At 39.0% G+C, this 14,626-nt stretch overlaps 1 protein-coding gene across 1 annotated transcript; it reads right to left on the bottom strand.

Annotated features, from left to right (window-relative positions):
* Positions 1-387: 387 nt before the first annotated feature.
* Positions 388-14,031, bottom strand: LOC136848951 (uncharacterized). The gene is made up of 9 exons (XM_067121762.1): positions 14,026-14,031; positions 5,480-5,560; positions 3,712-4,055; positions 3,424-3,589; positions 2,367-3,127; positions 1,835-2,147; positions 1,353-1,628; positions 762-1,037; positions 388-669 (listed from the first exon to the last, which is right to left on the bottom strand). Exons 1-9 carry the CDS (start codon positions 14,029-14,031, stop codon positions 388-390), a joined length of 2,505 nt encoding a protein of 834 aa, XP_066977863.1.
* Positions 14,032-14,626: the final 595 nt, after the last annotated feature.

Below are 14,626 nucleotides of genomic sequence, written 5' to 3'. Positions count from 1 at the left end.
CTAAAACCTTCGGGATTTTCCTTAAAAGTCATTTTGGAATCCTTCAGTCTCCGGCTCCTGGAAGGACGAGGGAAGTGCCATTCGCGCATGCACCAAACACCAAAGTCTCCAGGAACAATCTCTGAGATGCTTCAAATCGTCTTAAAGCCTTCAGAGAAAGTAAGTGCCATATTTAAAAAGCTGGGGTAAGAGAAAGCAAAGAATATGGTGAAGGGACTTGGATATCGGCGCAGATCGTTTAAAAGGAAAAGATCAAGAAGCTAATACAGAACTTCCTGAAGAAGACTGCATTACGACAATGGAAATGGAAATTCAGAAGACGAGAAAACAAGGGGAAGAAGGCACTCCTCAGGAGGGAGTCCAAAAGCAGCCTATGCAAGCCCTCCCCTAAGGACAAGGGTGAGGCCCAAAAGGTCGCAAGGCTCGCCACTCTCTTGAGGCCAGCCTTGAAGGGAAGGGTCCGACCCAGAGGCTGCTTCCTTGGAGGGAGGCAGGTATCCTGCCAGGCTGGGGAAGCGGGCCTGGAGAGGGCCCAAGAACTTCAAGGATGAGGCCCAAAGGCCACCAAGGCTCGCCACTCTCTTGAGGCCAGCCTTGAAGGGAAGGGTCCGACCCAGAGGCTGCTTCCTCGGAGGGAGGCAGGTATCCTGCCAGGCTGGGGAAGCGGGCCTGGAGAGGGCCCAAGAACTTCAAGGATGAGGCCAAAAAGGTCCCAAGGCTCGCCACTCTCTTGAGGCCAGCCTTGAAGGGAAGGGTCCGACCCAAAGGCTGCTTCCCCGGAGGAAGGCAGGTATCCTGCCAGGCTGGGGAAGCGGGCCTGGAGAGGGCCCAAGAACTTCAAGGATGAGCCCCAAAAGATCCCAAGGCTCGCCACTCTCTTGAGGGCAGCCTTGAAGGGAAGGGTCCGACCCAGAGGCTGCTTCCTCGGAGGAAGGCAGGTATCCTGCCAGGCTGGGGAAGCGGGTCTGGAGAGGGCCCAAGAACTTCAAGGATGAGGCGCAAAGGCCACCAAGGCTCGCCACTCTCTTGAGGCCAGCCTTGAAGGGAAGGGTCCAACCCAGAGGCTGCTTCCTCGGAGGAAGGCAGGTATCCTGCCAGGCTTGGGAAGCGGGCCTGGAGAGGGCCCAAGAACTTCAAGGATGAGGCCCAAAGGCCCCAAGGCTCGCCACTCTCTTGAGGCCAGCCTTGAAGGGAAGGGTCCGACCCAGAGGCTGCTTCCTCGGAGGAAGGCAGGTATCCTGCCAGGCTGGGGAAGCGGGCCTGGAGAGGGCCCAAGAACTTCAAGGATGAGGCCCAGAAGGTCCCAAGGCTCGCCACTCTCTTGAGGCCAGCCTTGAAGGGAAGGGTCCGACCCAGAGGCTGCTTCCTCGGAGGAAGGCAGGTATCCTGCCAGGCTGGGGAAGCAGGCCTGGAGAGGGCCCAAGAACTTCAAGGATGAGGCCCAAAGGCCACCAAGGCTCGCCACTCTCTTCAGGCCAGCCTTGAAGGGAAGGGTCCGACCCAGAGGCTACTTCCTCGGAGGAAGGCAGGTATCCTGCCAGGCTGGGGAAGCGGGCCTGGAGAGGACCCAAGAACTTCAAGGATGAGGCCCAAAAGGTCCCAAGGCTCGCCACTCTCTTGAGGCCAGCCTTGAAGGGAAGGGTCCGACATAGAAGCTGCTTCCTCGGAGGAAGGCAGGTATCCTGCCAGGCTGGGGAAGCGGGCCTGGAGAGGGCCCAAGAACTTCAAGGATGAGGCCCAAAAGCCACCAAGGCTCGCCACTCTCTTGAGGCCAGCCTTGAAGGGAAGGGTCCGACCCAGAGGCTGCTTCCTCGGAGGAAGGCAGGTATCCTGCCAGGCTGGGAAAGCGGGCCTGGAGAGGGCCCAAGAACTTCAAGGATGTGGCCCAAAAGCCACCAAGGCTCGCCACTTTTTGAGGCCAGCCTTGAAGGGAAGGGTCCGACCCAGAGGCTGCTTCCTCGGAGGAAAGCAGGTATCCTGCCAGGCTGGGGAAGTGGGCCTGGAGAGGGCCCAAGAACTTCAAGGATGAGGCACAAAAGGTCCCAAGGCTCGCCACTCTCTTGAGGTCAGCCTTGAAGGGAAGGGTCTGACCCAGAGGCTGCTTCCTCGGAGGAAGGCAGGTATCCTGCCAGGCTGGGGAACCGGGCCTGGAGAGGGCCCAAGAACTTTAAGGATGTGGCCCAAAAGCCACCAAGGCTAGCCACTTTTTGAGGCCAGCCTTGAAGGGAAGGGTCCGACCCAGAGGCTGCTTCCTCGGAGGAAAGCAGGTATCCTGCCAGGCTGGGGAAGTGGGCCTGGAGAGGGCCCAAGAACTTCAAGGATGAGGCACAAAAGGTCCCAAGGCTGGCCACTCTCTTGAGGCCAGCCTTGAAGGGAAGAGTCCGACCCAGAGGCTGCTTCCTCGGAGGAAGGCAGGTATCCTGCCAGACTGGGGAAGCGGACTTGGAGAGGGCCCAATAACTTCAGGATGAGGCCAAAAGGTCCCAAAGGCTAGCCACTCTCTTGAGGCCTCTTGAAGGGAAGGCCCCAGAGGTTGAGGTCCCGGAGGAGGCAGGTATCCTGCCAGGCTGGGAAGTTCGCCACTCTTTCTTGAGGCCAGCCTTGAAGGGAAGGGTCCGACCCAGAGGCTGCTTCCTCGGAGGAAGGCAGGTATCCTGCCAGGCTGGGGAAGTGGGCCTGGATGAGGACCAAAAAGAACTTCAAGGTTGAGGCCCAAAAGGTCCCAAGGCTGGCCACTCTTGAGGCCAGCCTTGAAGGGAAGGGTCCGACTTCCAGAGGCTGCTTCTTCAGGAGGAATGCAGGTATCCTGCCAGGCTGGGGAAGCAAGGCTCGCCACTTTTGGGGCCAGCCAGAGAGGGCCCAAGAACTTCAATGATGAGGCCCAAAAGTCCCCAAGCTCGCCACTTTTTGAGGCCAGCCTTGAAGGGAAGGGTCCGACCCAGAGGCTGCTCCCTCGGTGGAAGGCAGGTATCCTGCCAGGCTGGGGAAGAGGGCCTGGAGAGGGCCCAAGAACTTCAAGGATGAGGCCCAAAAGCCACCAAGGCTCGCCACTTTTTGGGGCCAGCCTTGAAGGGAAGGGTCCGACCCAGAGGCTGCTTCCTCGGAGGAAGGCAGGTATCCTGCCAGGCTGGGGAATTGGGCCTGGAGAGGGCCCAAGAACTTCAAGGATGAGGCACAAAAGGCCCCCAAGGCTCGCCACTCTCTTGAGGCCAGCCTTGAAGGGAAGGGTCCGACCCAGAGGTTGCTTCTTCGGAGGAAGGCAGGTATCCTGCCAGGCTGGGGGAGGGCCCGGACTTGGAGAGGGCCCAAGAACTTCAAGGATGAGGCCAAAAGCCACCAAGGCTCGCCACTCTCTTGAGGTCAGCCTTGAAGGGAAGGGTCCGACCCAGAGGCTGCTTCCTCGGAGGAAGGCAGGTATCCTGCCAGGCTGGGGAAGCGGACTTGGAGAGGGCCCAAGAACTTCAAGGATGAGGCCAAAAAGCCACCAAGGCTCGCCACTCTCTTGAGGTCAGCCTTGAAGGGAAGGGTCTGATCCAGAGGCTGCTTCCCTGGAGGAAGGCAGGTATCCTGCCAGGCTGGGGAAGCGGGCCTGGAGAGGGCCCAAGAACTTCAAGGATGAGGCCCAAAAGCCACCAAGGCTCGCCACTTTTTGAGGCCAGCCTTGAAGGGAAGGCCAGAGGCTACTTTTGAGGCCACTTTTTTGAGGCCAGCCTTGAAGGGAAGGGTCCGACCCAGAGGCTACTTCCTCGGAGGAAGGCAGGTATCCTGCCAGGCTGGGAAAGCGGGCCTGGAGAGGGCCCAAGAACTTCAAGGATGAGGCCCAAAGGTCCTTGAGGCTGAAGGGCCACACTCTTGAGGCCAGCCTTGAAGGGAAGGGTCCGACCCAGAGGCTGCTTCCTAGGAGGAAGGCAGGTATCCTGCCAGGCTGGGGAAGCGGGCTTCGTGAAGGCCCCAAGGGTGAGGGCCAAAGGCTCCTTAGGAAGGCCAGTTCTCTGAGGGCACCCTTGAAGGGGAGTGTCCTCTCCAGAAGAAGAAGGCAAGATTCCTTGGAAGATCTGATAAGAAAATCATTGCAACTTATTTCCCATTAACAGAATGCTGTTTATTACTTTATTTCTGTTTTCCAGAGAGAGAGAGAGAGAGAGAGAGAGAGAGAGAGAGAGAGAGAGAGAGAGAGAGAGAGAGAGTTTTTGTCGATCAAAAAAGCTCGTGTCTTAAAAGCCTTTTGTGACTGTGGAGAGAAATATATATATATATATATATATATATATATATATATATATATATATATATATATATATACTGTATACATACACATATATTTGTTTATATATAAATATTAATGCATTTGTGTAAACATATATGCACATACATATTTATAATTATATATACATACAGACACATACATAAATATATATATATATATGTATATATATATATATATATATATATATATATATATATATATATATACATATACATATATATATACATATATATATATATATATATATATATATATATATATATATATATATATATATATATATATATATATATATACATATACACACATATATAATATATACACATATATATATATATATATATATATATATATATATATATATATATATATATATATATATATATATATATATATATATATATATAGAGAGAGAGAGAGAGAGAGAGAGAGAGAGAGAGAGAGAGAGAGAGAGAGAGAGAGAGAGGGTGATCGGTGTTTAGGTCGATTAAGGAATCACTTTGTTCTTAACACACCTTCTCTCTTTCTCTTTATTTACTCATTCACTGTATACAAATGTATGTACGGTGCATTCATCGACTATATAATTATGTATATATATGTTTCATAAAGAACAAATGCACACTTGTGAAGGAAGGTAAAAACCGAGAGAAAAAAGAACAGTGGATCAATAGAAACATAATTATAGGGACTCCTTTGTATTCCAAGTTAAATTTTATTTTGGTTTTTCATCCTTTCCATATCAACAAATATCGGGACTTGTCATTTGCGTAAAATTCCGTTTCACAAGTTCCCAAAGTTCATCACAAAGTGTTTGCTTGCTCTCAGTTTCTTCAATCGTTAATTGTTATGAAATTATTTGTTTCGTGTTTGTACTCAAGTTGTATTATTAAGCGAAAGTCTCTTAAAAGAAAATTTAATCAATGATAAAAATTGTCATAAATTTCTAAATAACTGTTATTTTTACATGAATTTTAAGAGAGAAAATAACATTAAAATGAAGTTACCTCGTGTTCTTATTTAAGTTATTATTGCAGATGCTTCCTTTCAGATATTAATCTTGACAGAAGCAATGCTAGGAAGATAAGTTTCATATTCCGTCAATGAGCATTTCAGTTCGCACATGTGAATCGTTATACTGCATCTCTCATGATAAAAAATAAATGAAAATGTCGGTAAAACAAAACGAAGCAAATAAAATGTTAAACTCACACTGTTGACGCTGTAAGACTGGCTTAGGCCCGTAGCTGGGTCAGGAATGGAGGCGGTGACAATGCAGGCCCCACAGCCTCCCTGGTAGCATGTGACATGCGTACCAGTCAACTGTTGCTCGTGTAGGAAGTCGACCAGGCGAGATCCCGCATATGTTCCATCGGCAACTGTGTGCAAAATTATATAAATATATATATATATATATATATATATATATATATATATATATATATATATATATATATATGATATATATATATATATATATATATATATATATATATATATATATATATATATGTATATATATGTATGTATGTATGTATGTATGTATATATATGTATGTATATGTATATATATATATATATATATATATATATATATATATATATATATATATAAATTTGTTACAATATTTAGACACTGTCATGACACATTCACACACACATATGTGTTTATATTTTTATATATATATATATATATATATATATATATATATATATATATATATATATATATATACATATATATATATATATATATATATATATATATATATATATATATATATATATATACATTTATAATATATATATATATATATTTATATATATATATATATATATATATATATATATATATATATATATATATATATATATGTATATATGTGTGAATGTGCGTCACATACATATTACTTCTATAACAGTCAAAATATTGTGACAAATTTGAGAAACAAACCCATCTATCAAAGTTAAGATTCAGCAGCAACAACCTCCGCAGTTTTTTATGACTAAGTTGCAGTGAGACAAAGGAATTACACAATGATATTCTTACTCAAATTGCTATACAATGTGATTTGGAAACTACACGGTTTGTAACGCCTGACGTCACTGCTCAAAGCAGGCACACAACTAGTATAGGGTGTGCTATGGTTGCAACACTGTTAAAACGCGAAACGTTTCAGTGACAAATTTCTTAGCTGTTCAAAAAAAAGTGCTATAAATCTTTTTACTTACTTTCATATTCTGTCCCGTTGACCTTGAAAGTCGAGCTTTTACTCATACTGGCAAGCCGTCAACTCGTACTTTTCCTGTCTAAAGATACAAAATTAAATTTGAGTTAATTTTGTTACTGAACGAGAACAATCGATGATGTCAGACATTTAATAGAAATAGTTACAGGTATGAAACCGTTTCACCCTGCATCTCAGTAATAGGCCTATCCATTCACTTTTACATAGGGTAACAATCTTGGCTCTTTACCGAATCCATCTTTTATTTTTATTTTATAGACACCGTAAAAAATATTCAGAACTGATGTTTTACATCATCGTCATATTCATATACATTACTTACATTCAACAATGAACGAACCAACCTTTACTTCAATGGTGAGAAGTAAAAAACTAGGCATAATGAGGGACAGTGTTCGATGTAAATGAACACTGAACTGAATGAATAAAAAAAGGCGCAATTTCTACCTGAACAAGCCTAGTAATAACTCAACAAACTTACCAGATTTTTTTTATAGACTCACTTTATTCACACGAATGAAACACAACACATACACGTACTTCGAACCAGATTCAGTTGTGTGACTTGCTTTCTATTCGGAACTGCTGAAACGAAACCTGAATTATTCTGACTATAAATCACTAATTTTCCTGTGTGAATGAGCTTTGTACCAACACACTCGCGTTTCACTACACGTTTACACACACACACACACACACACACACACACACACACACACACACGGCGCAAGAATAACTGAGATTATTCGTAACCTGAACCGCCCTCTTTGTTACTCCATGACACTACGAATTTGATCTCAATGCTCTAACGTTTCAGTTACTATTTTTTCCGGTTTTCTTCGTACAGTTTCTGAACAGTGATTTCTATCAATATACCAGTGATCACTATTCTAGTAGATTAAACTAGCAGCAGTTACCAATCATGTTTGTTACTGGCCTATGATCATGCATCTAAAAGCAAACGGATGCAACGTTGTTTTGACAAAAATCCGCTAGTGAAGAATTAAGACTTACATCTGCGATAAGCAATATAGCACCAATTTTCCGAACGGCAATGATGCTAAAACGAAGCAAAATGCTATATAAACTTAAGTTTTAATATAATAAATAACGTCATACATCTCGCCAACCTTGATAAAAAGTGAAGCAAAGAACTGGACTAACATGTCTGTCATCTTGAGTGTCGCTAAGTATACTTTATTTGAATGGTTGTAAGGAATATGTTTGAGTTTTTCTTTCAGTTTTACAGCAGTGTGATATCTGGAAGTACTGCCAGGATGACTACAAATAAGCATATTGTACTGTAGAATACAAACTGACAATGAAATGTTTCAACGAAAGCATGAAAAAAAAAATCCATAGTCATCCTTGCAAGGTGATTGTTACGTTTTCTACGTTTCTGAAATCATTAAAGCATTGTCTCCTTAATTTTAAAGAAAGGAACATTAATTCCTACTGATTTACTATTAGATCAGACCTAAATCTAATAGATTTTATGAATTCTAAAGTACTTCTTCAAAAACTTCTACATGATATTAAATACAAATGGAAGACTATATACAGTACAGTATATACACACACAAACTGTAACCCCGCCCCCACCTTCTGTTTTTGCATATAAACCTTTGTCAACTTCTTCTGTATTCAGTGTGAACTTGAAAATGTAAAATAAACTACGAAAGTACTTGTTCAAAGTCCCGGTTTTCACTCACCTTCCGACGTGGACTTAGTGATATTCTCAAGCACGCGTTCCTTCGTGTTGTAATTGATATATATATATATATATATATATATATATATATATATATATATATATATATATATATATATATATATATATATATATATATATATATATATATATATATATGCATAGGGTTCGTCCGTAATTAGAAGTTAATGTATGAGTGTCTTTTCTTAGGATTTATTATTATATATATATATATATATATATATATATATATATATAATATATATATATATATATATATATATATATAAATGAAATTATCATGCACTGTTTTATAATTATATATATATATATATATATATATATATATATATATATATAAATGAAATATCACAGTGCACTGTTTTATAATTATATATGAATTTAAACAGAAAGTTATGGATTTGTTATTTTCTTTTAACTGAGGACTAGTGTATAATATATATATATATATATATATATATATATATATATATATATATATATATATATATATATATATATATATATATATATATATATATATATATATATATATATATATATATATATATATATATATTATACACTAGTCCTCAGTTGGGTGCTGAAATAACAAATCCATAACTTTATGATTCGCATACAATCATAAAACAGTGCACCGTGATAATTTCAATATATATATATATATATATATATATATATATATATATATATATATATATATATATATATATATATATATATAGTGTATGTATGTGCATATTCAATATTAAGCCGCCTCCCCTAACAGGGAATAAATCCTAAGAAAAGAAAAGACATTCATAATTTACTTTAACTTTTAAATTATAGACGAACCCCTATGCAAAATACTTCTTGACACGACATTGGGCTAAGTAAGAGTTGCATTGCACTCCCTTGGAAAACTAATAAAATATAAGGCATATAGCGTAATGCAGAACTTCTTTAATTTTTTCTTTTATTAATCTTGAATTTAATACATAGAATTAAATGTCAATGTCAGGGACTGAATTTGTATCTGGGAACTCGTAAAATAGTCGTAAGACTCTGCTAACGTTAGGTTAGGTCAGGTAAACGTTCTGGATTGTAAATTTCCTTCCGCAGGTAGCCTGCACCTAGTTAGTGTTTGCCTCCCCATTAAAGGCAACTATTTTGGTTCCTTTGTCAAGCACTTTGCCCCTGGAAAGGGAATCGCTCGCCAAATCTGAACAGAAGATGTAATATACCACTTAGTAGCATACGAGACTAATCCAGATTTTCATGATTCCTTTTCATAACGCCTGTCTTATCCATTTCTTTAAACAAGGAATTTTTGTCGCGTTTTACCTACCAATTCCATACGATTAGAGATTTGCGGCTAGCGGGTGTAAACATATCCCTGAGTTCAAGTAATGAGGATATTCCCAAAAATTCATTACGAATGAGTAAACACCTCAGGCGTATCTGTGTATTTGTACAATAGCATTTGATAATTTTCTCCTGTTTAAGATAAGAACTTATTAATGCTTACTTTTGTTCGTCTCCGTCTACAACCATTTTTCAGAAATTAATTGTAATCAAACTACTCATATGCCTAAAACAGTGCATTTACGAATATGAAGAACTGACGTCTCTAACAACTTGAACCTTTAGTCACTAAAGCTTATGAATATACTCACACGCACGACCTTCCAGGCTTGAAATACTGCGTTCACCTAAGTTCCAAACACCACAGAATATGAATGTCTTGAAATAGGTATGATGTCGCTCATATATACCAAACAAACCCTTCCCCCCACCCCCCAACGAAAACAACAACCCTCCCAACTTCCCGTGACTTACACAATTGCTTCCACCCACCAGATACCACACTCACTTGTCTCATGAGGTAGCAACCTGTGTTTTTCCCAAAAGCAAACAAACAAAACAAAATCACATGTAAAAATAGCATGGGTTTTATTCGCAAATTGTAACGTTTATTGAACTCTAAATGATTCATTTATTGTGAAAGTAATGTTGAACAGTTTCTCCACAATCACACAAAATAAGAAAACGGGATTGTTGTTTTGCTCAAATGAGCCTACAAAGTATTTGATACGGTTTGTATGTTTGATTAGGGCTAAGAACTCAGATCTAAACGTGATTCGTAAGCCACAGATAAGAAATAATAGTACGGATTTTTATTTTTTGTGGGCTGTCGTCGGTTAACTACCCCTGATACATGGTTTAAGTATGATTCTGTCGTTCATTTGCGCTTAAGTCTTTGCCTAAATAAAAAAAAAAAACCTCCAATTTCTTTCAAGCAAAATTATCATTAGTTAATGCAAACGTATATAACACATGTATGAGGATGTGTTTATATTACACATACATGTAAGTGGCCTACTTGTATAACAACTTGATAGTTGCGTACTGATAAAGAACCATCAAATGCAAAATAGAAAAATATATTTATATACACAGTATATGAGCACCGAAGATTTAGGTAATGGGTAAGGAGTAGTCCTCACTCTCTATAAAAATATGAGCATGGGAAAGTTTGACTGATTGATTGATTTATAGATCTGGGGCATACATGCCAAGCACTGGACCAATTGAAGGCATTCAGAGCTCAAAATTTAATATTGTAAATTGAACTAAAATTCATGCAAAATCATCATAAAGGATAAAACGACAAAAAATATATAATAGTCTCTAATAAAAAAAAAAACAAATCGAACAGATAAAATAGAAAATGGGATTCTGACTGATTTAGCGCAAAAGTAAATCTTTGGTGTTTAACATGGAATGATGAGATAATTGAGGAGAAGAAAAGGTGCAAGCACTAAAATGAGATGATTGATGAATGGAATGCTTTATGGCTGCGGAAAATACAGGTCTGAATGCTGACAGAAAGAAATCTGTAAATGGCGAAGATCTGCGGAAGCGTTAACGAGGGGAAAAATTGGAAGTGATTATCAGCAAGATTACAAAACTGGGAATATATGAAAACTTTAAAATGATGAGATGCCTGGGAAAAAAAGTAGTAGCAGAGTTACACGTGGAATTTGGAATAAATAATAGCCTATCATGGATAATAGTACAACGACGGGCTATATATAATCATAGAATAAGTGAGACTCGTAAAAAAAATGAACTTTAGTAGTAGATAGATGTTTCAGAAGGCAAAGGTTGGTTTGTATGAAAGGATTATAAACCAGTCTTCTTCAGGGAAGCAACTGCGTTTGTATTCAACTAATAAAAGCTACTAGAATCGAAGATCTTTAATAGATAATTTGCACACGATTTCGGAGATACGAAGTGTTAATTAATAATGCAGAAATGTGAGGAAATATAAGCAGGTTAGTATTTGTAATAAAAAATTAAAATTAAAACGTCAAAGAAAATAACTATAGAGAACTAAACTGGCAAGATGGGTGGCCCAAATTCGACAATTAACATAGAGTTCGCCGCATAATAAAAGAAAGGAAAGAATCTCAGAATGCCTGCATTAATATGTATGGGACGAGCTGACTTTACGGGTCTCGCAGAGTACCTTCGGTGGAGTGGAACCGTAACAAAAAATTAAACAAAAAAAATAGTAACAGTACTTGCTCATTATGCTTTCTATCCCTGATACTTTGCTGGCCTTAACCGTTTCAACTAGTTTAGTGATTGTAGTCTAAATACAACATAAGGAACTAAAAGAGAGACAGAGAAAGAAGAAATGGTAGTGTTTCTTTTTAACTTCTTTCACATGGATATGGGTACTCTGAATAATGATAATGATAATACTAAAATCAGTTTAATCTCGATCACTATTTTTCCTCATGCGAAAAAATGAAGGTTAAATGTCATTTCACACGTCAGCAAACGGATAATACATAACATGATTTAGCGTCGAAAATACCGATGTGTTTTGCTGATAACCGCTATCGGGGAACCGCGTATAGTTATTCGTTGATATTAATCAGTTATCGTCACTTGTAACAAGTCATCATGAACAGTCTTGTACAGTGATTGATACGATTGATAGCCTATGTTGTCGTCGAGCATTACTTGCAGAGTTGATACACACACAATATATATATATATATATATATTGTTGATACACACACACATATATATATATATATATATATATATGTGTGTGTGTGTGTGTGTGTGTGTGTGTGTGTGTGTTTGTGTGTGCGCGTGCGCGCGCATGCGAGCGCCATTTTTGAAAACAGAAAATGATTGAATTTGTAAAGAATAAAACCATGTTCGCCTATTTTTATCCTATATTTTACATACAAGACCCAAAACTGAATAATCTATTGTGTTTTGTATTCTATCTAAATCAGAGAGAGAGAGAGAGAGAGAGAGAGAGAGAGAGAGAGAGATAATCAAACAAGTAACTGATTTAATTTTGAACCCAACAATGGCAGTGGAATACATGGCGATTCGATGGTTTTACTGATTAGATACTGATTTGTAATTATAGAGCGTAGATTAGCGTACAGATATACAGCAGAAATACGCGTCACTCTGATTCGTCATTTGCAACTGATCAAATGGTGGGGTTGTAAACGAAATTTTTATTGCGAGTGGTAATAACTGCTTCCATTTATATCTTCCATATAATAAATGACATACATTATATTTAACACACATGCACATACCCACGTACAAACACAATTTATATATGTATATATATAATGTTAATTTCAGGTTGAAATTTTAACATAACATTTTTGGCCCGTTTTAGCTACTGTTGATTAAGCCCCATGTGGCAAAACCAAACGTTCAGGGTAAACGGAGTATTATTCTAACATGCATTGCTTAAAGGAATGTTTGGTTGACGTGAATATCAAACTTGGTAAGAAAAAGTCACCTTGCTGAAGGGTAAATTCAAGAACACGCTGTTTTTGCTGATTTATCTACTGTACGTGTTTTGTTATATATATCAGATATCATCTTCATTTTTTGTACTCTATTTTTAACCGTCACTTTCTACTATTTCAAATTTTGGGATTCTACTTCACGTGAACTTATTATCCACGTTTATAGTCTTTAGGCTTGTTTTATAAAGAAATGTATGCATAATAAATAATTATAACTGATGATTGTTTGAAGATGAGAATAATTACTTTCTTAGGCCATCCTGGCCAAAACAGTCACAACTCTGTGACTTTTTGTTTTCTAATTTGTGTTCCTCTAATCCCGTTACCCTTTCACCCTTCAAAGGTCATTTGAAGACTAGCTGTCTCTGCATTGAAGTCTCCCATGAATAAATATGGAGAAAGTGTCATTAACAGAAAGTTTGGCTTTCGGCTGCAGTTGAGGCCTTGTTGATTAAGTTGAAGAACGTGTTTGATTTTGTACATGGTGAATAAAACATGTTTAGTTTTCTGGAATTTGGAAACTGGTGACTTCAGTGTTTACCTAATAAGAAATATAGCAATTCGAATATTTTCTTCAAAGGTTGAAGAGCACGCTAAGATTAATTCTCCAAATATTGAAATATTAACATCCACGTGTTGTCAACATACAGCAACGAATGCATGATCTTCAAAAGTTACCGTCTACCCTGTTTGTTTGTATACCTTGAAGTTACAATTCACTGTCAGCTGTGGTTATCGAATATTATCACTGGCATTTAAAGTACTGTACAGTACATGCAAGTATCTTTGTTTCCGATTGGCAGTATCTTACTACTTACTTTTCTTGTTTATTACAAAGTTAATTCTCATAATACTTAAGGTGGATCTGTACATGTACTAACACTTGACATACCTTAATAACGAAACTTTATGTAGTGTCATATTATTTTTCGGATATTACCGCCATGTCTACTTCAGCGAATCATTTCTTTTACTCTCTAGTTTTAAATTTGTTAGGCTGAGATTAAAAGTCTTCAGATTCGGTGGTAATAGATCATTCTTTGACTGCGTATTACACAGCTCTTACACCTACGTTTCAGATACTTGTTACTATTTTACATTTAATATGCATTTGTAAGCTTAGCACTTTTTAGCATAAGTATTGTCATTACAACACTTCAGCCTTGTTTCTTTTGTCACAAGTGACCCTACCCCTTCTGGGTGTGGCATTTCTGTTTTCTACCAACTGATTTTGAGATCTTCATGATGACTTTGGATAAAATTATGAGAAGGAAATAAGACAAGCCCTCAGAGAACACAGATATGTACTCCTCAAAGAGAAAAACTGTTTGGCAAGATACCATGGAGTGTACATTGCACAGCACAGTGTAAATGGTAGTAATGAGTTCTTTGCCATACCCCTTTGGTTTCAGTGGCAGTGCTTTCTATATTTTCAGTCTAAATATCTTACCTGGTGGGCCCTTTAATCTGAGTGGTAACAGATATGTTACTATGTAAGCTTACGAGATCTCTCTAGCATGGATATGCACCCTCTTACCCAG

This window comes from Macrobrachium rosenbergii, chromosome 20 (assembly GCF_040412425.1).
Source record: "Macrobrachium rosenbergii isolate ZJJX-2024 chromosome 20, ASM4041242v1, whole genome shotgun sequence".
NCBI lineage: Eukaryota > Metazoa > Arthropoda > Malacostraca > Decapoda > Palaemonidae > Macrobrachium > Macrobrachium rosenbergii.
Note: the sequence above shows the minus strand (reverse complement) of the source record. Positions and strands in the feature narration are given on the sequence as shown.

Bases quoted from the DNA above. Each gene is read 5' to 3' on its own strand.
- LOC136848951 (XM_067121762.1), bottom strand. The intron at 3,128-3,423 runs GCAGGATACCTG...CCAATTCCCCAG, and splicing joins AAGTCCGCTTCCCCAGCCTG to CCTGGCAGGATACCTGCCTT. The intron at 1,038-1,352 runs GTCGGACCCTTC...CTTCCCTTCAAG, and splicing joins TCCGAGGAAGCAGCCTCTGG to GCTGGCCTCAAGAGAGTGGC.